The sequence below is a fragment of the Ruditapes philippinarum genome, unplaced genomic scaffold, assembly GCF_026571515.1.
Source record: "Ruditapes philippinarum isolate M1 unplaced genomic scaffold, ASM2657151v2 ctg3014_1_1_1_1, whole genome shotgun sequence".
Lineage (NCBI taxonomy): Eukaryota > Metazoa > Mollusca > Bivalvia > Venerida > Veneridae > Ruditapes > Ruditapes philippinarum.
The window spans coordinates 43,578-71,007 of NW_026851588.1; the positions used below are offsets into that span (position 1 = coordinate 43,578).

General features: G+C 30.3%; 1 protein-coding gene across 2 annotated transcripts; it reads right to left on the bottom strand.

Moving 5' to 3' along the window:
• Positions 1 to 831: 831 nt before the first annotated feature.
• LOC132753264 (death-associated inhibitor of apoptosis 2-like) lies at positions 832 to 25,150 on the bottom strand. Of its 2 annotated transcripts, XM_060743747.1 has the most exons (10): positions 16,488 to 18,124; positions 16,083 to 16,113; positions 11,958 to 12,134; positions 10,500 to 10,575; positions 8,761 to 8,931; positions 7,456 to 7,592; positions 6,373 to 6,412; positions 5,910 to 6,044; positions 3,878 to 4,099; positions 832 to 2,999 (listed from the first exon to the last, which is right to left on the bottom strand). In XM_060743747.1, exons 3-10 carry the CDS (start codon positions 12,099 to 12,101, stop codon positions 2,767 to 2,769), a joined length of 1,158 nt encoding a protein of 385 aa, XP_060599730.1. In that variant the 5' UTR covers positions 12,102 to 12,134; positions 16,083 to 16,113; positions 16,488 to 18,124; the 3' UTR covers positions 832 to 2,766. The 2 variants fall into 2 exon arrangements, with proteins under 2 accessions (XP_060599730.1, XP_060599799.1); XM_060743816.1 differs by lacking the exons at positions 16,083 to 16,113; positions 16,488 to 18,124 and adding an exon at positions 25,038 to 25,150.
• Between the last annotated feature and the right edge of the window lie 2,280 nt (positions 25,151 to 27,430).

The following is a 27,430-nucleotide window of genomic DNA, read 5'->3' on the forward strand; positions in this document are numbered from 1 at the left end:
TATAACGTTTCCGCAATTTTCTTTGTTTGCACAGGTTTTACATGTGTTTAAATGAGATGAAAACGTTTACATCACAGAGAAAAAGTAAGCTGCGCCGCGATTTTGATACTTAATGTTTTTATGTTGTCATATATAGATAAAAAATGCAATTTGTGTTTTAAAATTTGGTCAATTTATTAAAAAAGCATTGATTAATAATATCCAAAGAGTTCACCTCGGTTAGACGTCACGTTATGGAGATACACACATTGTCCACGAATTTTTGGATCACCCCTCGTATGTAATGTAATATTTATAATTATTTACCATTGAAAAAATATTTGAAACAAATTGTTTGTCTCTGTTTCAAAAAAAAAAAGATAGAAAAAAATGCAATAGAGTTCTGCTCAGGCTTGCCTTAGCAAAGAAGTTTGATTTTCTAGCCAGGAAAACTCATGATCTCTTCTAGTTTATTCTCGAAATGGTATCTTAAAAAAAACATATCATGTCTCGCAAACGAATAATTTTCATATGTTGAAAGGGCAAATATTTTTTTAATTGCTGTAATAATGGATTTATAAAAGATATAAGATGCTGATCAATAGAATGAATTATCGATACATGTTTAATATTTGTGACAAGGGTAGTAACATGTAAACAAAGTGATATATTTGACTTCCATGCATACTGTTACTTCACAGTATGTGTATTTTTTTGTTATAACGCAAACAAAGCAAAGATGGTACAGCTATATGCCTTATGTGAATCACAAAAGATAAAATGCTTTTGTAAAATAAAGTTCAAAGAATATTGAGGGGTAAATGGGTCTTTTAATCCAAACACAAACACACATAAAAAGTAGTACACTTTTATTTGATAACTTTGATAAACATTTGTTAACAAGTTGATGTTAATTACGAAAATCATTCAATAAATTGAATCAATGTTACCTAAGTATAAGAAACATTGTTAAACAAGGTCGCTTTAGCCAATGTTTGTAAGATAATAATCTACAATATGAAAAACAAGATCAAAAGCAAGTGCGGCATTCAATCAACCTTGGTAAAATATATGCTTAGTAAATTATTATCTTAAGAGTGAACACCTTGCGAACAAGCGTTCAAATATGGAATGATCCTCGCAAAATGTATAAGAAAACAACAACAAAAGATACTACTTTGTCAATATGACATGTTCATTTTACAGTACAGTGAACATCGATTAATACTATTTACGTGCTAATATAATAATGATTTCAGTAAGTTACATTGTTATTATGGCAAAAAGTTGCAAAAAATTATCAGCATATTTTTTTATAATTTGTTGTATACACCGTACAATGGAATTCATAAAGGTATTTGAAACATAGTCAATACACATAGTGTATAATCTATAAAAATATTTAACAATAAGGCGCCCACTGAGTCTATAATTACATACGTCTTTCCTAGCCAGTAAGACAGAATATGTTTCTGTAGACATGCATTACATTCAAACAAAAATCATTATTTTAACAACAGTAACGATAATATTTGCAAAAGTAACATTGCTGTAGTTAACTTTGATTAGTCATTGTATATTGACCTAGACTTCATCAATAGTATTTCAACTCTTGCATTATGTAACAAACGAGTTAATGTAAGTTGAAATAACATTGCAAACATTAATGGTCATAAGTTACAGCATGCAATGTTAATAAAACCTTTGTTTTAATCAACAACACTATTTTATGATAATCAGTTTTTTTGCTGTTTTATCTAGTATGCAACTTACAGAAATGTTATAATTAAAAAAAATCAAAGTTAATCTATTTGTCAAGTTTAAACAGATTACGAAATTGAATCCCTTGTTAGCCGCTAAGAAATTTTGACATGATATTACAAATACTTATCTCATTACATTTTAAATGTAAACAAGTCAATTCACTGTCACTTTATGCAAGGAAGAATAACACTCTGTAATTAAAACCGCATTTTGACACCAATTAATATAACATGTCTAATTGAAAAACAAAAAGTATGTGCAGTTTCCATGCCATTACCTATAATTCGTAGTTATGTCTTGTAAATGACAGTGTTTTCCCCATACATTTGGGACAGAAGGGAGATGTATTTGTTGAAAAGATACGATTTTCCTGTATGCTGTGATTTAGGTTGTTACCACACTCAAGAGAGATTTTATATATTCTTATGTATATAATTATGCTTCTAAATATGTAAAATTCATACTGCAAATATTGTACTCATTAAAATACATCATTTCATTTCTTATTGATGAATTTGACTTAGACTTTATAGAAAATAAATTCTTATTTATAGATTATAAATTTTTAGTTACCTTACTTTCTTAAAATGAAAATGTAAATTCGGTAATTTCTTTACAAATAATGGTTTTTGAAACTTACAATATTGGTAAATCTTCATTTGAGCATTATATTTATGATATAAAACCATAAAAATGAGTTACATGATCTATAAAATGATAATTTCTAATAGTATTGACATCTAAGTGATTAAACTGTACATATTGCTTTTGTCTATATTTATTATAACATAGTAACATAGTATTGCTGATGAATAGAAAATATTCAGCCAGGTTTGTTATGCAAGAAGTCATATCACACGTCGTCAAATACGTCACACGAAAGACAGTTGACATTTGTTTATGATTGCCGAATGTGTGTTTGTTTGTTTTCATTTTCAAACAAATTAGAAATGCAATATGTGAAAAGTTATTTGAAAGAGTTTATGTCTCTATTATTCTGGAGGAAACAACTTGGTTCATATTTTACCTCCTTACATTCATCAAAGCTTTGACTGGAGTGTTGCACACTGGACAAATATCATATAATAAGTAACATATATTGCAGAACAAAAGATGTGGACAAGGGCAACTTAGAAACACAATTTCACGAAATTCGACCTTACAATGGCGGCAAAAGAGTATGTTTCTCAGTCTTTGGTTTTCGATCTGCAGCTCCCACATCTCATCAATACCATCACATGATATATCAAGTGAGGCTGTAAAAAATAAACAAACTACTGAATATTTTTAAATAAAATCACAAAATGATAACTATAATAATAAGGATAACGCAATTTTATAAACGAAATTATATCACAATTCTAAAAAGGGTACAAGCTTTAAAAACAAACATTTCATGTCGCTGTCTATAAAATGTTTTGTTGCAGTGTTTTCTTTAAATAAGACATGATATCATAAAAAGTGTTGCATGTGTGGATAATCTAGAATGAAATTTTTAATAACAATAGTTTTTCTTATTGTGGAACAAATATTAACGACCTGAATTGATAAAAATGGTAATCGTATATGAATCAATACAGCAAACATCACATTTATACCATGGTAATAGCAAATGATATTAATATTAAATTAAAAAACAAAAGGGACACATACTTAAACAATTAAGAATATTTATGAAAAAGGTAAATGATTATTTATATATCAGTTTTAAACTTGTTGTAGAGATGATGCACTTTCAGCACTTAACCATACATTTGTAAAAAAAATTCTTGACCTATAGCCATGCTCTTAATTGATAATTGAAACTATAGGCAAATTTTCCTTTGTTGAATACTTCTGGCTTTTCATATTTTCATGTTTATGTTAATTAAATGGCCCGTAAATAGGAACATGTTGTCCCGGGACCGTGAGTTGAACAAATTTGATAGAACTACACAAGGCAATTCTTCTTTTAGTTAACATAATAATTTTACCTATACTTTCAATTTGCCAAAAAAATTATAAAGTTTTTAATTGTTATCTTCCCCAGCCAGATGTATAGATTCTCCAATTCAAATGCTGACATACACAATATAAGTAGTTCCATACATTGTATTAGCAATGAAACCATTTAAAAATAAAATGCACTACATACGTGTTTCAGTTCTGAATAATTCCGTTGGTCCACTGTATGAATTTGTCGCTGGAGGCAATTCGGACACAACGACCGATTCAATGCTAGCGCTCTTTGATGACGCTGAACTAAAATAATTGATGCCAATCTGATTCTCTGGTGTGCCTTGGACCAAGGCGGATGCTTCATCTTCTAATTCAAAGATTTTCTCCATCAAAATTGTGGCATTTAATGCCCGCCCATCTTAAATATTAATAAGATATTTTTAATCTGCATGCATTACAATGTTGTTTATGACTGTTTATTTCTATGTTGTTATGGTTTTTACTCTATTAAGAATATATACCTGTACTTGTCAGATTGTGTTGCTTGGTGATGTACATCTGTCATTTCGTTTTTAACAAGCTTGCATATTTGTTTATGTAGTTTATGTCATTGGTGTTTCTCATGGAATATTTTTTCTACTTAAATGGTTAATTTTAAAGAATGATGAAAACGTTATAAAGTGTTTGCATCTCATCCAATGTCGGGAAGATCGCGAATTTATGTGATTTTTTTTTATATATGGTTTAATTTTTAATTAATGATATCTGAAGAGATTGATTTGCTATATCTTTATCTGAATACATGAAGCTTACAACTTTACTAATTTAAAGTATATTTAGTTTCATCATCTTGTTTGCACAATTAATAGAACATGCTAAATTATTTAGACCATTCATAAAAATTACTGTCTATATTTGCTGTTTCTCGACATCATATTTGTAATGATGTAACAGTTATTATATGTCATTTGATGCATGTGTGAATTGTATAGATTGTAGTTTGCCAGCCTTTGCCAAAGCTGATTATTGCAAATAACCTATTAAATTGAAAATATTGAATATATTTATTTTCCGTAAAACATTGTGTTTCTCACATAGAATAAAATGATAATTATCTACAATTATTGCCCTGTAGGTCACTTCTTCAGTCAGGTATAAAGATATATATCAGTCCTTGTTTGAAAATTGGAAGAAAATGTATATCCAACTCCATTACAGTATAAAATATGCTTTACAACAGAAACCAGATTTGGCTTTTCATTGCAGCAATCACTTAATAACAATGAATAAATTTTCGATACGGTGCAATTGTTTGAATGTATGATTTTTTTACCAGATTTCTTCTCACAAACTTAATAAACAATTGACAGGCCCCAGTAAACACCAGCATTTCTTGCACTTAGTATACGTTTACAAAATTTGAAATGAACGCTTTCGAGCTCCTTACACTTTACATCTTCATATCTTTGCCGAATTATTAAGTAGTGTTAAAAATTTAGCATAGCCGTAGGTGTTAGTTCAAACTATTAAGCGTTTCATAAGAAAGAACACTTTCTTAATAAGTAAATGTAAAATCCGTTCGAGTCAAATACTACGCTGAGGTTATTAAAGTTCTTTGCTTTTTCGAGTTGAATGTCACAATAGGAACACTGTTCGTTTTCTGTCAAACCACTCCGCTTGCTTAAAACTATCATTTTTGTTTTTCCATGTTGACAGTTAATTGCCAAAATTTAATTTATCAAAGCTCCATTTCATCGATAGTATCCGCCATTAAAATCATGTCGGCAGCATAGAGAAGTAATATTATACTTAAACCATCAAAATCAAGGCCGCTGTCTCTAAATTTTCTATAAAGTTAGCCCCTACTATCTTAACAATCCTGTGTAATCCAGTCTAATATTATGATGTTGATCATGTTCCATGAAATTCTCGGCCAGAATTTTCTATTAGCTACATAAGTCAAGCTTTATCGTCGTACGTTAGAACTCTTTGTTATCATTTTTAGAACGAATTACATAAAGGTTATAAATTCAAACGTATCCTAAAGATTTCAAAATATGATATGTTAAGAAAAAAATAGTTGTAAGTTTAATATTATCTGTGTTTGCGAACTCATCTCTTAATTCTTCCATATGGCTGGAATCTAGGGGAAAGTCAAAAAACCCAGCTTATCTGATGACGTGATATTACAGTTACGTTAATTAAAAATAAAAACTTAAATCATTTACCATCTCTATTTCTTATTGCACTTAGAGCATTCCGTATAACATCTTGACTGTAACCCATCTCTAGCACACTTTGGACAGCATCTGTATGCATTTGGCGCTCTATTTCAACATTGGCAGAACACTCGTTGGTTGATGCTTATAAATACATAAAAGTCTGATCACAATAAAGTGTTAAAATATGTATTTTTTAAATTTCTAGTTTCTACTTCTGTAATATATTTGTCATACATTTTAATTGAATTTCAATGTGTGGTCATTAATTTCAAAGTCCTTAAATAATATATCTTTTGCCCACTGACTACTAGTACTTCCAAAAAAGTTAGAATTGTTACAAATAACGTTTTTCAACAGAAGCAAAAACAGCTAGTGGAAATCCTCATAGACTACAACAAAGTATACAACAAGACATTAATGGTACCAATTTAAATATTTTTCATATATCATAATTTTAAACTGATCTCACCAGCTTTATTGGTGACTGTAGCCTGGCTGTTTCCATTTGTCTGTTAAAGTAAATAAGTAGATGTATATATATTATCATAATAAAAACACTGTAAATTAAATACATTATTTTATTCATTTTTTTTAAACCTGAAATGTTTATTGGATGAATATTTATACAAGTACACATATCCATTACTCTACTCTGTGCTGTATAAGGCAGACTATAACTTCTATTTATATATAGGAAGTAATATCGGTCTGGGTGGTATAAATCGGATTTTATATACCGTTTGCGATGAACATCGAGGTCTTTTGCCCGAGTGGCTGATATCTTTGCGTCAAGTCGACATACTACATGTGATCCCAAAATGACGAATATGGAAATTTGCATAGGTTACTTTTCAAGTGTTGATTGCCGATATGCACATTTCGCAGCCTACGCTTAGGTAAAATATAAAAAATAAGGAAATGAAGAAATCTTTTTCATCCTAAAGAGAATGGGTTTCTTTTTTTTATCAAGTATAACTTGATTAACCAATCAAAGAAAAATGTCAATCTGCATCTGCGACTTAATTATCTTCACATCGGTGCTAGATAAACTCAACTTCACACCACATGAAAAGTGAGTCGCGGGTATTAAAATGACGTCATTCTAGCACTTTTACTGACTATGAATGGTGTAATATTCTTGTTATACTTTATCAATTGAAACAGGTTAAGATGAAATTCAACATACGGCGCATTAATTGTTTGTGAAGTATTATTTAGTATGAAATGAAACGAAAACATAATAAATAGAAAATACAAAAGCAAATTATTTTGAATGTTGCTTTAGAATGTTAATATGACTGTATGAAAAGAACAAGCGAATATATTTCTTCATTTAGTTGGTTGTAGGAGAGCGGGTTTCATTGGCAGATACTAAAACCGGTTTCTTTCTTCTTTGTTGAATATGACAATATCTTAATATCAGGAATTTTATATAAACAAGAACAAAAAATTACAAGTTATGATAGAATTTTTCATAAAGATTGATTAATTTGTTTTAATGTTAAATAGTATTACCAAGCGTAACAATTCCATGATGACATTAGAAACTTACATTCTGAGAATACTTTACAGCCATTTGTACAAGATTCACGAACTCTTGACCTCTCACGTGTTTAACAAATAAACAATCCTTTGACCATCTACTATGTTCGATCCAAGGATCATCTTCTTCTGACCAATGACAAAGACCTGAAAATCAAGTTTATTTACAGGCAATCATATTGAGATAATGAAAAACGAATATTATCCCGTAAGTTATAGAAGATACGCTTCAGATCAATTCATTACGCCAAAGGACCCAAAAATATAACAAGACTGTTATCTATCTTAGCAAGTATACATTAACGTATATTAAATTCAACAGAAGATAAAATGAAAGTAATATACGTTGTGTTAAGTATCGTCAGACATATCAATCAGATAAACAATGCATGAAAACACATTATTTATAAAGCAATTAGAATGTGAATACCCTCTTTCTTTGGAATAAAAACAAAATTGGCAAATAATAAAACCTGTTAAAAAATGTTAACACAAACAAAAATATTGAACATAAAATGAAACTTAAGATGAAACATAAAACTCATTTAAGAGACATGTAATTACCCATATGGGTAAGAGTCATTAGAAATTTATACGGCAAAGATAGAAAAAGTATGTCAAAAATTAAAGTTACATCAAGACTAAGCGATGGCAGAACTAGAGTGGCAGCAATTGATGGCAAATTGAAAAAGAGATATACACATATCAGACAAATATAAGTTAACACAGATAAGTTTCAAAAATAGCAATAATCTTTTATCTATGGTAACAAACACATTTAATAATTATTTAATAAAAAATAAAATCATATTTAAAATTAACGTATATATATTTTTGAACGACATTATTACAATATGTCAGAAGAATAGTAATGGAAAAATTGAGGGTCGTGGAAAACGTGGATTTTATGAATTAGAAAAATAAAATAAAAATACCTCCTTCAAATGTATTTCTACACACTATGATACATGCATACAATAAAAATACTAAATAATCTCTTAGCAAAGATAAACCCATTAAAGAAATATATATAATTCTGAAACAGTGAACAAAAAACAAAAACTATATCATCGGTAGCAAAGAAATGTATATAGTATGCTCTAAATTCGTGCTAATCAACCAACCATAAGTTCTTAAATCGGCACAAGCGGAATACAAAATTGCAAATGTTTGCACTCTCAAGCCTCTTTTCACCTTTTATTCATTACCATTGACTTTGACATTCGTACGATACTTTCCTGTTCGTGAATCGATGCAATATTTAAACTCACTGATGAGTTTCTTCTCCTTTTAATAAATACTGTAAAGTACTTACCAACTCCACATTGGAAGCACCTAACACAGTCACCAAAACCAGCATAGAAAAATCCTGAGGTAGCTAAACTATCTGGTGGTATCACAATGTCTCCACAATCATTGTAGCTTGTCACCCTGGCAGTTTTGCTTGCATACTTAGAATATTTTGGTAAAGAAAATCTGTCAGCCCCTTAAATAATATGCATTTATCAATGTCAGGTTTATTTTCCTAAACATTAAATTACGTCATGTGTATCAATAATCTCGAAAAGATGATGGTGGTGTAAAATCATGAGCTTCAACCCCATCCAGTTTACAATCACTGCTTCTAACGTTGTATTTCTTTTTTCTTAACGCAGTACACCGCACAAAATGTAACAAATCGAGAAGCAAAGCATCAAACATTCTCTAAAACCATTATTTAAAAATTAGATGAAATTCATGTTAGAAGTAAAAACTTATTTGTTTCTGAGGCATTATGTGCTTTTAATTTTTAACATAATTCGACAAAACTAATTAAGGCTACTCGGTGTAGCGAAGGTTTACATACCGATCTTTTGAAATTAATACAAATATGAACATGATCTGCTTGTTAAAGAAGACTGTTTAGGCAAATAAAAAAATAGTTACCAAAATTATTTAATACTAATTCGTTAGTTCTTCCCTTTTGTAAACACAAAAGACACTCCTAAAATCTCTAAAAACAGTCCCAATGGTATTTAAGAGGCAAATGCTACGAAAAATGCTGTAACTGACCGTTTCTAAGATATTTAAAGTTCCACATGCTGTACAGTATTAACCACACAAAAGCCGCGACAATTCGAATTTACCTTGAAAAAAGGATCGTATAGGCCGCTCAGGCACACAGGCTTGGGCCGATACGATGGATTAAAATTTACAGACCTGCCTTAATGTACTGATCTTTTGTTGCGGTTAATTGGTCACGAAACGACTTAAATAAACAATAAGTCTTGATGATTTCCGGTATTTCAATATAAGTTTCTTGTTATTGTGCAATCAGTTGTCTCAAAACCAATAGATAAATGAAATAATTCTAGACGGAATTCCACAGTTTGCCGTTAATGGGTCAAAAATACGTAAAATGTGTGGCAATTGAATCGAAATGATTATCAAAAGTAAATGTCATGGTCAATTGTTTTCACTACTGTTATTTACTTGTAGTTACCATGAATAATGTACTGGTTGTTACGATTTGTTATGTTTTTATACTTTTAAAACTATATCGGTTAAATATTATATTGTAAGGTTTGTCTCTTTGTCTATGAAACTTACTTTTCGTGTAATTCTTATGCAGTATAAATTGCCTGTCAGAGAGAAATTATTAAGATGGGTTTTCATTCATTTTATGACTTACAGACAATTTAGGAAAATAAAATTAACGTATATATGTCGACGAACCTTAGGAAGTGTCAGTTTTTTACGTTTATGCAGCGGCTAATTTTCCGGAAAAAAATCGATACAACGCTAGCAAAATGTTCACTCCCTATCGATGTGTTTTGTTTGCGACGCCGAAGACCAAAATGTTTTCCACATGCCAGATTGTTTTCAAACATACGAGTTCATCAAAACTCTTTATTTAGTTTCACTAAAATAATCGCCGTAAAAGATGCATTACAAGTGTTTACCTTAGTGTTAATGCCATTAAGGCAAATATACAGTCATGAAGTTTGATATAAGTTTAAGTAACTGATTAAACACTGGAAAATATAATAAACAGTTTGATTAATTCATACTTACTACGTTGAACACAAGAAAGGACATCTTGAAGAACAAGTTCTGTCTGTTCAGTTTTCATCTTCAACTGTTGCAAGCACTGCAGTGAGCACAAATCGTTGTTAAAGGATTGATAAAGTACTTAACACTTCGGACATACTCGTACTTGACATTAATTTACGATTTTTAGCAACTTTTTCTATTCAGGGATAAGAAGATTTTAGGACAAAATTATTGATTGTAGTAGTCTATTGTAGTGTTCACTTGTGTTACTACACAGGGATTGAAAGCTTATCTTGCATAATAAGTAAGAAATCAATTTGTGTTTTGGTTTGATATCAAGACAGATCATCACCGTGCTGTGTTTGGTGGCACCTCAGTTTTATATATGAAGGAGTATTTTAGAAGCACCCCACTACCTCGATCCCCCAGATATGTTCAAGTCTTATTGTATTTTCTGACCAAAGGTCAGTAAATACATAGCTGACATTCAATCTCTGACACAGAATCTCCCGACAAACCTAACAACAAGTAGTTCCCAAAACAGCTTAAAACTAGCGATTTAAAAGAAAGAAATATTTTTATTTTGTTACAAGTATCCAACAAATTACAACGCATTCAAAGTTTAAAAGTAGCGTTGTCTTATAGAATTGTCAATAAATGTACAATCACAAATTACGCGGATGAATTTGATTTTAATCAAAGAAAATGCTATTTTTAGCGATGTCGATTACCGAATACTACACAAATAAATCTGACTGCCGAGTAGTGGAATATATAGATTCTACATGTCGGACTGTTTGGGCGAGATGATTTTCGCTAAATTATTTACTTCAATTTTAAACAACAGGTTTATCCTGAACCAAATACCTCGAAATTAATAAGGATTACAAACCTGGAATGCAATGGAAGTTCTAAATTTAGAATGACTAGATTTTATTCAGACAACGTTTATATAACTTCTCCGTGGTGCAGGGGTAACGCGCTCGTCTAGTGTGTGAGAGGTCTGGAGTTCAAATCCCAGTCGAGGCAACTTTTTTTAAATTCTTTTTTAAGTGATTTGTAAAGGAAGTAGCCATGATATGCAATGTTTAAGTGTGGCTGTCATAAAAATGAACATAAATGATATTTTGATCCAACTCTACTGTAGTTATGCAAAATCCGTATGTATCAAACTCTGGTGCTTTGCAAGATGAATTATAGTACATAAAAATAAACTTATACAGGAAAATACATACAGATATACAGTGCGATTTAGATTGCAAAGATCAGAAAATACCACAGAGCTTGCAGCCCTTTGATATTAAGTAGGCATCAGAGTAGAATCACAGACCTTTCATATGCTTCCTTTCATGACAGAATTAAAATGTGCCTGGCTGTATTTAACTACACATACAGTCCAAAAACATAAATCATCTTAACATTTTCGCTAAGAAATAAATGAATAATCATCTTACAACTTTTAAAAACGTTATATCTAACCTGTTCAATACTCGAATATTCTTCTCCAATTTCTTTACTGGCCAATTTCTCTATTATTTCTTGCGAACCAATTATTATTTTTGATGTTTCTTCTATAACCTGCTGTATTTCATTCATTTTCTCCACAACCGTTTTATGCGCCATTTTAAAAGCTTTTCTCACTGATTGATACGATAACTGAAATAAGAAGCTTGTGTTGCTCAAAGTGTGTATTTGTACATTTGTATTTCTGTTTCTGAACATCAACAATTGCTCATTCAAGTGAGGTTTAAATAAACTCTTATACGTTTTGTTTTTCGAACAATGAAACATGCTTGAATAAACTCTAATTATTTGTCAATATAAATATGAATGAGTTAAGCATGTATGATGACAGCAAGGCTAATATTAAGTGCAACAAAATGTGAAATATTTACTTAACACTTTAAAAGTCGCATCAACTTTTTATGTACATATGATTTGACTACATTAATATATTTTGACATGAATATACATATCACCGGATTTAACGTAATTTAGCTAACCTGAGCACAAAGTGCTATTGGTAAGCTATTATCATAGCAATATGCTCTGCGTCTGTGTTAGTCGAAAACATTTCATACAATCGACATCTCCTCTAGGTCAAATATAATGATTCTTGTCTAAGATGTTTTGGGATAAAGTTCTACCACAATACTGGAAATGGTTCAATCTTTTCAATATCTAGGTCAAAGGGAGGCTTAAATATTTTTTAAACATATTTTAAAATTTCATGTTTTGAAATTTCCCTGAAGATGACATTGCCTTACATCGAGGCTATCATGATTTGAATTGTTCTCATATTTTGAACATTGAAAATTCTCTCCGTAAAGGTGACATTTGTAACACTAAATTTGGGAACAACTTCAAGTTTGTTCAAGTTCAAATTATGGCTCCAAGATTAACTACATTTGAAAAACGTTTAAAATGTTTTACCGTAATTGCAGGGCTTACATCTTCACTAGTTTGTATATAGATCACTACCACGTTTGGTCAAGGTATTTTGCGTCACAAAGAATCTGTCTTTTACGAAGCTTTGATAAGTAGATAGATATTTATTTAGGTTAAAACACACATATGTACATTATACATACACTTATGCATTATTATATAAAATGGCATTAAAACAAAACTGTAATAAAACATTTCAAACATAACTATCACAGGAGGCTCATTAAATAAAAACTAACTAGAAATTACAATTTAGACAATACCAAATCTATATTCGTCTTTCGTTTGACTTGATATTAATTCACAAAATATTGAGAATGTGACTATGTAAGAAAAAAAGCACAGAGTGAGTAGTGTGCAATAACCTCAGATTGACAATAAAAGCCCGAAGGCTTATTTCCAAAGGGAACAAAACAGTAGCCACTACAGTGTTTTTTATTGGAATTTCACTGTCACCGCATACAGAATAAACATATCTTGACTCATACTTATAAAAAATAAAAGAGTACACAGAATGCTACCCTGGGGAACCCCACATGTAACAGGCATACACTTCGATAAAATATTATCAACACTAACAGTTTGTTTTCTACCTTCTAGATAAGGAAACAGCCAGACAGTATTTGAGGTACTCATCAATTTTAGTTTTACACAAACATTATCATGGTCAACAGTATCAAATGTCCTTTGTAGGTCTCACATTGTCATGCTTGTGTCTAAACCTTAGGAATTATTATTTCTGATATGATTTATAAGATGGATAAGACACGTGTCAGTGGAAAAGGAACTCTAAACTATGATTGTAGTACAATAAATCAATATCAACTAAAAGCTTCTCAAGTTGTGAATACACTGATGTTTCTAAAAACTGTTATACAATGCTTTAAATGCTAACAGGTCTATTAATTCCCATTTCAAGATTACTGTTTTTCCTTACGAAATTTTGCATTGGTAGTTATTGCATTCATGCGTGTCTAGAAATGGATCGACTTCTCTTGAGCATGCGCGTAAAAAACTTGAAAAAGATAAAACAAATATCGGCCTGTGTCGTTCGATGCATTACCCATCCCCAGTGAGGGTAAAAATGTGTTTCTTAAAAATTATAGGAAGTCCGCGCACAGGTGCTCGTCCAGTCTTGGTGCCCATATAAAAAATGAAGTTTTAAAAAAAAAATTGAAAAAAAAAAAAAATTTGAAAAAAAAAGAAAAAACATCAAAATTACTATTTTGGGTTGAGTGTAAGAAAAAAAAAATTAAAAAAAATTTTTTTTTTCCTATATAATTTTACTACGAAAAGGTCACTTAGTCGCCGTAACGCTACGGAGCTTTACTAGGACACACCGTGGAACAACCACAATGTCAAGTTCTGTAACAATAAAAGCTATTTTGCTACTCTTTACACATTGTGCATTTAGAAAATTGTTAACATTCTTATTGTACCTTACATACAATCTTGAATAACTTACATTTTAACTCACACACTTTAATTTGTTAAAATTTTGCAAAACAACAGTGATTGTCGGCCATTTTGTCGAAATCGAAAGTACAAAACATACACCGTACTGTTTCGCTGTTCTGGTCCCCTATGACTACGTTCGCTGAACAATAGACAACAGTAACCAATAAATTGATGGTTACCGTTGTCTACTGTTCCTCGCACGTAGTCGTAGGAAACCAGGAGAGCGAAACAGTACGATGTATGTTTTGTACTTTCGGTTTTGACAAAATGGCCGACCATCAACGTAATTTTGCAAGATTTTAACAAATTGGAGTGTCGGAGTTAAAATGTAAGTTATTTAAGATTGTATGTAAGGTAGATGAAGAATGTAAACAATTTTCTAAATGCATGATGTGTAAAGAGTAGCAAAATAGCTTGTTTGCTACAGAACTCGACATTGTGATTGTTCCACAGTGTGTCCTAGTAAAGCTCCATAGCGTTACGGCGACTAGGTGACCTTTTCGTAGTAATGGTATATAGGAAAAAAAAAAAATTTTCAATTTTTTTTTCTTACACTCAACCCAAAATAGCAATTTTGATGTTTTGTTTTTTTTTTCTTTTTTTCAAATTTTTTTTTTTTTTTTTTTTTCATTTTTTTTTAAAACTTCATTTTTTTTTAAATGGGCACCAAGACTGGACGAGCACCTGTGAGTCCGCGTAGGGATGACGATTTAATTTTATAAAACACAATACATGTACATGATCTTTTCAAGTGATTAAAACTGTTTATTGCTTCCAACTGTTTTTCAGACTTAAATATTGCAAGTGCAATTGATAGTTCGACTGTGATACTATTTATTCAAATAGTAAATAGTCAAAACTACTTTCACTTTCGGCTTTAAACTAACAATGGATGAAATACTGTCACACGTGTTGAACGTAATTGGGTATGTAAAACCACTAGGAGTGCTTGATGCGTGTTTTGAGTAAAAATGATGTAATGGCTATTTTGCCAACAGGGTATGGACAAAGTTTAATTTTTCGAGTGACCCCATTTGGGTTAAAGATAAAGTATAATTTGGTTTCTCAAGCCGCAATGTTAAGAGTAGTGCGTTCCCATCATGCTTAGAGTGGTTTCAATGACTGATAAAATGAACGGAGCATACGCGTAACTGTATATTACGAAATGTGTAGGTATACTTTATCTAGAAATTTATTTTGAACAGAAAATGTTTATTAAAATAAAATGATATATAATTATAAGATTTACTACTACAAGTTTAAAAGGGAGTAAGAAATGTCTTGGATATTTTTTCAAATTTTTTTAAGGAAATACTTTTTTCCGGATACAAAACCTAGAAGTAAGTGAAAAAAATATATTTTGAATCGGATCTAATGAAGGTAAGTGCGCTTTATTTTGTGTGTGTGATTTTGTTAATGTTAGTTTTCATCCGTGCTGTTCTATATAGCTAAGTCCGTAAGTGTCAAGTTTTATTTGGCCTTACTCATATTCACTTTATTACGTCACTACTCGGTTTTATGAAACACTATAAAAAAATAGAAGGCGACTATGAACAATATTCGATATAATATCGACTTCTTTTCTTCTATAAAAGTTAACACATATAATTTTTAAGAAATACAGCGTTTTCATGGGATGACAAATAAAGCTGGACACTAATAGTGAACAAAAAAGAAGAGAAGTAAATGTATAGTTACTCAATTCTTTTGGAATCCCTGTTGTAATTTTCTGAAAATTGTAAAGGCTATAATTAGAATTTATACGAGTTTTCTAAAAATATCGCTTCGGTATAATTTTATGAGTCATTTTACAGCATATAAAACAACATCCATGAACAAGAAGAACATGTTAAATTGTATCAATAAATCCACGTAATTTTTATTTGTTTGGGTCTTCACATATTATACGTAGATGCCTTTCCTGGATGTGTTTAGTAATTTATGTATTGTAAGTTAATTACCAACGGAATGTTGAATAATACCCGGAAGCTTAAACTAACCACATTTAAACTTCAAATTTACTATACGTTTTATAAATTGTAAGGATTATAAGTTGTTCTACAAGATGAGGGACAAAGAAAATATAAGTAACAAAGTTCATACCTTTATTATTTACTCCTAATAAATGGCATTACACAATAATTATAGCTGTTGTGAAATGTCATAAACATGTACTATACAGTGGGCCTGTCTAAAACGCGGACGCCTTAAGCGGACAATATAAACATATAGGGAAAACGCTGACAATATAGACAAAGAGGAAAAAAGCGGACGATATGGATATATAGTGTGGACTAACTGGTGATGATTTTGGGCATTGATGAAGTTTATAAAAATGACGTGTAATTGGATTTATACTTTAATATATAAAAAAATATAATAAATTAGCAAATTGGGAGAAATATTAAAGTAATTTATGATTGAATGTCAATGAATTTTATATTATATTTATATGACACATTTTCGGAATTTCTAAATATTGAAAACTAATATATGAAACAAATGGATCAAATGAATGTCTTTAGAATTACAATGATGGTACTAAATTGGCAACAGCTGATATGTAATTAAGGATATGTATTTCATTTTGGCATTGTTTTTGTATGTCTTTATGTGCAGTAGGCGGACAAAATTTTTGTTCGCAAAATAAAAAAAAGCCTTGATTTTTCAAAATCAAAAGTTTGTAAGAGTAATTTTTAATCATAAATTATTGATATAAATAAGTAATGACAGGCTGTTGTTTTTTATTGATACAATATAAGCAGAAGCGTGCTGCAAATTAACGGTAATTATATAAGTGTGAACAACACGCTACTGATTAATCGTGTCGGCACTTAGCTAGAGATAACATGATACGCATTTTGCGGACAATATAGATATATAGGGAAAACGCTGACGATATAGATATAGAGGAAAAAAGCGGACGATATAGAAATTTAGAGTAGACGTATACTCTTGTGACGGACACGTGTTGCAAATTAACGACAATTAAGTGTCAACAACATGCTACCTGATTGAACCTGTCCGCTCTTTGCCCTATTTTTGCGGACAATATAAATAAATAGAGAAAAAGCGGACGATATAGATATAGAGGAAAAAAGCGGGCGCTATAGATATAGTGTAGAATGATGTGTGAGATAAAATTATAATAAAATAGATAATGATAATGTATAGTAATATTGTGCAGTAATAAAAACGAAGATAAAGAATGAACTTCATTGCAATTTTATTTAAGCAATATAACACATTCGGTACATGAATTTATTTTACACATACAAATAATAATATCAATGTAACAACTCAATATATGTATATAGCTATAAAGAATATAATAAATTTAATAAACTAATATATTAAAGTGAATCTTAATAAATGTAAAATATATTATAAAAAAGTTCGTTTTTCCTTTAAGAACATAAACCACAATCAAAGTCATTATCAATGGATGACACATCAATGGGGGCATTAATACAATTTTTATGGAACCATTTATTACATTTATCACATAAAACCATATCATCAAGGCATTCAGGTAAATTACATAGACAATAATTATAAATATTAATAATTGTATCACTATATTGTTTCCTTTTACTTAAAGTTTTCTTAGTTAATGGAAATTCCGTCATTTCTTTTCGTTCAAAACAATTTAACAAATGTTCACGGATTTTATTGGAATCGTAAATAAGATCTGTACAAAGACGTTTACGTAAACAAAAAGAAGTAATAAAAGCAATTGCATACAATCCACCTACACTATTATTTTGTTTGATAACATTTGGTACATTAACTGCTATTGATGATTTATTTGATCCATAAAGCTGGGATAATTGAATTTTCAAGCCGTTTGGTATTATTCTGTCATTTGGTCTATCATTGCCTTAACTGTCCATTAAAACAATTTGATTATCTATATTAAACGATGCTACCCAGTGGTCATGATGATTGTGGTGTATTTGGCAGGCCGGTGACTGTGTAGGTTCGAGTGGAAATTTACAACACCATCTTTTTTCTAGTTCATTAAAAGCGGGCACTTTCTCGGTTAGCTGCAACCCACCTATTTCGCCCATAGTTTGTTGTCGCAACATTATATTTACAGCCTCCATATGGTTTGAATTCAGTTTCTTATTATTTTTTAAGTCAATTATGTCATTTTCCGTGAGGCCCAAATCTCTGTCCCAGTATTCAATATGTTGTTCTATTGATTCGGTGCTATCGTCTCTTATTTCATAATTGTTGATTTCACTTTCTTCTTTGATTACAGATAAATCGTTTTCCAACTTTGGTAATTTATAGCTCAGTTCATCGGTACACTCTATTTTACGTTTATTTAATTTTTTGCCTGTTGGTGTGTTGTCTAATTTTGGAGTTGAAATATCAAATTTTAAGTTTTTTCGTATTGCACTGTTTTTTGGTGTCATAATTTTGCTTTTTGGAGTCGCATTTACTTTTTCACAAGTGTTTTTTAGAACAGAGTCTGGCGCGGGATTAATTTCAATGTCGGCATCATTGTCTCCAAATCTTCCTTTTTTTGTACCACACATTTTTGAATGTTTTGGTCTACAGTTTTTGCGTAATTGTGTTAAGTTAAACACTGTTTTATAAATAAACTAAAGTCTTTTTTAATTATTATAATAATTACACCTTTCAGATATTACTTTATAAAAGCCAATTATTAGCCTTTAATATGAATTTAACTATGAATTTAAATATATAGTCATTTTACACTATATATCTATATCGTCCGCTTTTTTCCTCTTTGTCTATATCGTCAGCGTTTTCCCTATATGTTTATATTGTCCGCTTAAGGCGTCCGCGTTTTAGACTGCGCCCCTATACAGTATCTATATATAGTTGGGCGGTAACGAGGCTTGCTGAGTTACATCCCGTGAGTGGGTTACCGAGAGATGAATATTCAGATCCGAACCGCGAACATGTGCCAGATATATTGTCTTGCATATTCTACCATATTCCATCATATTTTTTTTTATTCGTCACCTTAACGAAACAATTCTCCATGAAAATTTATGAAGTTACACCCGTAACTATTTTCTTACAACAGCGTATGAAATTACAACTTCAATCATAACGGCGAAATTACGTCATCCGAAGCATGCCGTTGTATAACTCGCGACTCGCGACAGATAAAAATTCCGGTCTGATATGCAAGAAAAACAGGAAGTATAATTTGACGGATAACACAATCAATGTAAACATTATCAATTTAGTCTGTCATACTATTTTTATTTTATTTCCTAAATACGAAGGTTATATTTGCGGCTGATTATTTTTAGAGCCTATTTAGTAACTTAGTCACTGGTCTTCTTTTTGTAGGCAAGCGAAGTTTTAATCCAGGTAGACGGTACGTTGAATAAACGCTGATAAGAACTTTAAATTTTTATTTTAATATGCATTGGGTTATTATTAAATCAGGGTATGCCAGATTTTATTTTATCAAGGCAATATAATTGGACAGAAAAGCAGGGAAAAATAACATTAAACTTTAGCTAGTCAATATTAACTTAAAACAATTTCAACCAACATTCTATTACAGTGATTTTTGTTTGGTTTGCTTATCAATATGCGTCCAGAGCATGCGCATAGTAATATATAGAAACAAAAGTACAACAAGTAGAGATTTTGATGCTAAAGCATCAAGTCGCCGGATAGAAATATGATTGTATTATCATAAATAAAAGAAAATATCAGTTTAATAGAGTGTATAAAGAAAAGAGGAACAATAAGTTGAGTAATGTTTATTCATAAACACTTTTTCATTTACTTGCCACAATTATATCTTTCTTGATGAGAGTTTTATGCAAAAATTTTATCTTATGTTATAATAAAACATCATATTTGAATCAAACTTGCTTAGCAATTTTGTCAAGAAACTGTTATCATTATTAAATAAGCAAGTATTGTTTGGCAATATTTACCCGAGACTCAATAATTTTCGGGAGCTTTTTCGTTTGTTAACATAACTTATTATGATTAATGTAAACGATTTTATTATAAGTATAATTACATATATAATTATATCAATTAATACTGCTCGATGGCCTAGTGGTAAGTATCACGAAGTTGTAACCTACATGTAGTAGGCGCAAGTTCGAATCTCGGACAAATCCTGTGTGTAGTTTTCATAAATTGATTTTTATTATATCTTTTAACTTTATGAAACATAATAAGCATATAAGTTGATAAATCGTGTGTTTCATTTCTAGCAGTTTTTTATTTCATAATTTTGATAAACGGTCAAGTTTTGCAAAATACAAAAAGTATTATAAAAGAAAACATAAAAAAATCACTTTATCGAACCTACAGTCTTCAATTTGAAACGAACATAAATCTAACACCTTGTCACCGAGGCTTGTAAGGCAATTGATATGATTATAATTCTACTTGTAATTCTATTTTATACATATACCGTTGTACGTATGGTTTTCTTCAGCATCCGATAATTACCGACAAATTATTACCGATCATCGAATATTTGCAAAGTAGCTATGAAAATATATATGCTTAATTATTGCATAAAACAATGCAATTCTACTGTAAAAGTGGTGTCTGCATAAACAAATTATTCTGATGCACTATCGAAAAAATATATTATTTAGCTGAAATCAATATTCCTGTCGTTATTGTTTAGTTTTATTAACCTGTCAATTACATACTGATTACACGGTCGAAGCACACATTATATTAATCTTCGGTAGATGTTCGGTAAGTTCCGTGAGATTTACGCTGTACGATGGAATTTAATTTAATTTGTATCTCTAAAATAAGTGTACTCAGCGTTATAGCGCAATGGGGTAAATCACGAGTTTATAATCTGAGTGCCAAACGTGTTTTAAGTTCGAGGCCGCGTTGGTCCATGTTTTTTTCTTATTAATACTTTAACATTATTGAATCTATAATTATATGATTAATATATGTTGTTCATTTTTTTATGTTTTACTTAATTTTGTTATGTATATACTCTTTTTAAATAACATGTTTTTTAAGAATTCATATTTAAAATTAAAACGGATTAAAATCAATAAATGTCTTTTTAATGCCGTAAAACACACTACAAATCTGTCCCATTAAAATACACTGCAAAAATAAAAAGAGTACTAAAACAATGGCAACAGTGAGGATCGAACCACAGACCTCCCATTTATCAGGCATTCTCTTTACCGACTGTCCTATTGTGAATTAACGAAAACCTTCACATAAAGTTGGCGTGACTTTCAATCCATGACTTATTTACTCCACATTAATTCTCGTAAACTACACGGACCAAACCGAAGTGGGATCGATTATTTAAATGAGTCCTATAATGTATTTATAATTGACAGGTTAATAAAATCAGACTATACATACGATAAAGTTAATGTTTAATTGCAGTGCGATAAACTATCAACAAAAAGTAGGTTTATTAGTTTTCTCTGTGTATCCAATACGATTCCGACCCCTACTGTCATACCGAGATTTTTCATACAAAATTACTTTGATTTGCACTTTATCAGCTTTATTATTCACATGTTACCTGTATGTCTATCTTGCCAGCCATTTGTTACTATTAATAGATTTCATAACAATAACATACAACGTGTAGTCACGTGATTCTGGGAGAAACTGTTTATAATAAATAAGATAAAAAATAGAATAGATCTCATAAGATACAAACAACCAGATAATTTAAAAGTGTCATTTCAAATATCATGCATGATTTATTTATCATAAAATAGCAACGCTTGACACTTTAAAAAAAGTAAAATCATCCCTAAATTAAATGACTGGTCCATAGGGATACGTCATTAATTCATTTTATAAATATTGTAATGTTGCTTTTTACGATGTTGGTATTTGAATATTTCATTTCATTTAGCAGCATTATCGTATGTTTGAATTTTTGAGATTACTGAAAACAATTGTAGTATTTAATTGTTCAGTAATTGTTATGCTTTTATTTACAGAAATTAATGCCTTCTCCTACCATAGGTATAATATTACCTATTACAAATATAGTCGCCGGTTTCTACCGGCGACTAATGACTGTGTTTTTAACTTTTTTACACAATGAAGCTATAAATATGATAAAAATGCTTTCTTTATCTTAAAATAATGATAAAAAATCAAGTCTAGTCATTCATTCTTTTAAGAAATTACATAAGTTTCCTTACACTTAAATGATATCAATGTTTCTGCGGAGATTAATTCACTAATAATCATATGAATACGCCGTCTCAAGTTCTCCTTATCATTTTATGCAACGTGCAATGTATTTATAAGCAGTTTATCAAATATTAATAAAGTTATAATATAGCATCCACGTATTCGAGTTATAATATAACATCCGCGTATACTCGAATAACACGATTTTCCAAAACAATCATTAGTAAAATGTGTACCTTTCTCTCTTTCCACGAATCAGCAAATGGATCGTTAAAAATAACTTATTATGGATATGTATTATGACTTTTGAATATTCAATACACTGTTTGAAACATGCATACATTGCCCTATGATATGATTTGGTCAGTTCATCTTCAATGGCCTCAAGTAGAATTGCTTAGGGAAATGTGATGCTTCTTTGAATGGAAAACAACTCAATCCTATACGGAAATGGATGGGTATTTGCACTAATAGAATACCCCTTAGATAGTGTTCTAACTTGTTTGTACAAATGAATAGAAAATTATATTTTGAAGGCCACCACATCTTTAAGACGATAAAAAAAATTACATGACTTTTTTCTAAAATCTGTTCGATAAAACTATTGATAAAATGCTATAAGGATTGTCAAAGTATCTTACTCTCTTAGAAGAAATATAATTTTCATTTTATAATCTAGATATTTTAAAGTTATGGTTGAGAACGTGGCATAGAGTGATTTAAATGAAAAACGGATGAAAGTGCACAAATTTAACAGTCAGACTATTAATCTAAGGATCGCTTAAACCATGTCAGCGGCGACCATTTGTTTTTCTTTGAGCAGAAATTTTGCACTCATTGTAATTAAATGTATATAATATACAGCCTTCTATTTACGTTCAAATGTTAAATAAGTTTTCGTACTCGCAAACCGCGAATGACTGTTCAGATTTGCTTCAATAAAAGATCACATTTTCAAATTCTTAACCGCATATTAAATATGTCCAAGACTTAAATTTAAAATTCTAAAACGTTTTCATCTTTATAACCTAATATTTGGCTTTTAAGGCAGAAAAAATATCATATGTATTTATTGCACACGAGAATAACTTGTATTTAGATGAGGGATAACTTCTTGAAGTGTAAAGGAAAACACGCTTACAATTATTGTAAGAGTTCTAGGTTCAAATCCTAGCAAGAAGCTCTTTAAACTGTGTGAAAATGACAAAAACGACAAATTGTATTTTAAAAGACTATCTATATATCTTTTTTTGTTTTTGTTAAAACATTTATTAATTATTTGAAAAGTTGTGCCTTTTTTCCAGTACACTAACAATTTACACTTTGATGGCATGTCAAATTTAAGACATACAACATTGTTTTTACATTGATTTATATTGAAGCTTATTTTGGGCACTAACACTCCAATTTATTTCTATAAAGTATTAAGTGGGAACCAAAAAGAAAAATGCCTGACCTCTCTTACACAAAAACGATATTATCTTTTAGTTTTAACACGTGAGCTTTGTTTGGAAATGAACACAGTGTGACACATATTTTACTGAATCAGGAAGTCCTATAAAGCGGACATAATATTTCAAATCTAATTGTGGTTCTATTTATATACTATATATAAGTATTGTCTATTTGCAATGTTATAAATTTAGGAACAAACAAATTTATCAATAAAATGCGAACATAATGCAATTAACGTGTCCTGTGCAGAAGAACCAGAACAAGTTTTACTAATTCTAAATTTGTTATTACGCAATACGTTGATAGGTTTACCACACATTTAAAAATGTTAGGCATGTAGTAGTCACATGTATGTAATGGGGGATCAATTGTTATTGTGAATAGTTATAAAACTTGTCATAATTGTTGTTGTTGTCGTTGCATTATAATATCTTGCTTATGTTCTTTTTCGTGGTTGAATAGTTGAATAATGCATCATCTTCTAAAAGGGAACAATTATAAAACAATATTTATCTCCCGAGCAAATCGTTTAGATAACTTTACCTCATTTCATGTGAAACGAGTACAAACATAATTATGTTAAATATCCTGTTACCAAATATAGGTGGGTTTTCCAGTCTATATTTAACATATTACGGTGGAAAACCTAGAAGTTCGTTCTTAAAATTATCGTTTACCTCCATGCATAGTCAATAAATCATTATGATAAATGTTATGTTTCCATGAAAGTTGGAATCGTTCATTATTATCGAACCAGAATGAAAACCGGATGCTTACTTCAGTACTGACAGCTTGTCAACAAACCTAATATTCAAAATATTAGACGAGTTTTTTTACCGGTGTAATGTGCAATCAACGCTTAATTAAAACCTGGCGACTTTATAATCGTTTAACTAACACAGCACTTACTGTTTTTTATTTATGATGTAAAGTCATTGGTTGTAAGCTACTTTCACTTGTCAAGAACAATTTCATTATTAAATGAATATATTAATTTCCAATTGCAAACAACAACAGTGAACATTCAAGTAAGCATACCTTTTAACTTTTACTTCCAATTTGCTACTGTCGAATATACACCTTTAAATGCAGACTGGAAGCCTTCTTAGTAAAACATGCAGGTTGCAGGCCTTCTGAGTAAAAGTAATCCCAAAACAAACAAAAATAAACTGGACATCAGGTCTATTTATAGTATCTTGGAAAAATAGAACCTATATAAAGACCGAAGAAACGAAACCACGCAAACATTTAGCACGTGAATTCAGTACGGAATTAACATACCAATAATTAAATACCTCAAACGGATTTAATTAAAGAAAAGAGTAAGGTCTGTGTATCCAGTAAAATGTAATAAACTTTTTCTAACGATTGTGCTATATTTGTTACTTCACTCATTGTGCTTTATCATTTGTTTCTCAGCATTTATTAGGTACTCGTCACCATAATTATATAGGTGTGTATGAATAAAGAACAGAATAAATAGGATTATCTGCTTGTGGGCCTGAAACTAATAACTAAATTCATTATAATGGTAGAAATGAGATGTCAAAATACCAATATAGTACGAATTTCTAGATAAATAATATATGTCATATGATGCGGTTTAGATCGGAGTATCCGTCCCCGAACTGCAAACATGTGTTTGATATATTTTCTTGCATATTCTACCATATTCAATCATATTTTAAATTCTTTAACTTAATAAAAACAATTTTCCATGGAAATGTATGTCATTACACCCGTAATTGTTTTCTAACAATAGCGTATGAAATTACAATTTCATTCATAACGGTGAAATAACGTCTTTCTAAGCATGCCATTGTATAGCACGCGACTCACCTGGCGTCCCTCATGCCAGGAGAAATTTTCGGCATGGATAAGTTAATGGAAACACCAGTCTGATATTTTCAAGAAATATTTATCTGTGTCGGAAAGGATATCTATTACTTTTTAACTGTTTGTCGTCATATTGTTATGAAAAGATTTTTTTCTCATTATACATATATAAAAGTTTCTCTGTTTCGTCTTTTTCAAATATGGTCATGAAGAAATCAAGTTTTCTCAGTAAGTCAGATTAACTTTTTCAAATATGGTCATGAAGAAATCAAGTTTTCTCAGTAAGTCAGATTAACTTTTTCAAATATGGTCATGAAGAAATCAAGTTTTCTCAGTAAGTCAGATTAACTTTTTCAAATATGGTCATGAAGAAATCAAGTTTTCTCAGTAAGTAAGATTAACTTTATCAAATATGGTCATGAAGAAATCAAGTTTTCTCAGTAAGTCAGATTTACTTTATCAAAGGCCTTTTTCGATGAATCTTCTTCTGTCAACTAGACCAGTTATACGCAAACAACATAGTATTGCATAAGAAATATCACAACTGAAATATCACATCTGAATAAACATTTAGTCATCTATAGTATAAAGGAAATCTTTACTTCAAAATAGAATAAGATCTGTAATAGAATGTTGACAATGCACAAAAAAACAGGATATCGGACTCAATCAAAGTATTCTTCAATGTCCTTGTGAATTTTGAATCAATGAAATAAAGCCTAACAGCGAACGGAAGAGATGGTAAAATAGATAAACTAATTTAAAGTTTATCGAGTCCCTCTTCTTGTAAACATGAAAAGGTTTAAAAAAAACTAAGTTGAAACGAAAAGTAAAAGGGAATAAACTCATCAACGAAATACAATCTTCATCGTTAGAGTTACCTCTACGTCTGATCATAATATTAAATGAACTGATGAGCATTACTTTACAAATTTCGATTCAAGTAAGCCTTATGTCATGAACAAATGCAAATATCTTTTAATAAACGAAATCTTATTTTCAAAACAAAAATAATCCACTAACATTAATTAAGCACTGTAAAATTTAAAAGCATGTTATCAAAGCAGTAGGAAAACACAACAGCAGAAATCAATAAATTACATGCACACAAAACACTGAAAAATGTTTGGGAATGATTTTCCCAGAATTCCTTTCCAATTACAACCACATATAAAGAATAATACAAGACATTGATATTGTGAGATTTCAAGTTGAACAAAAAAGGCTTATGGCCTAACACTTCAGTATAATTATATTTTTCTGGTTCCATTGATTCCAGAACTTTTATGTGCTGAAAACTAAGTAACGCTCAAGTCAGTGCTTGGGATGTTGCACTTTTTTTTATTCCTCATGTACAGACTCAATCAAACCGAGTCTGCAATTTGTAATTATGTCGTGATTAATAGTTCCAAAAGATCAAACCTTAATCATTTTATTACAAGTAAATATTTAAAAGAACGGCTTCAAGATCGTACCAACGTTAATTAATTATGGTCCTTTGTTTAGTGGAAAAACAATTCTATATTCTGCGCCATTTGTGACGGACAAATGATTGCTACAAAAATATTAAATGAAATTTTAATTAGTTCGTATTG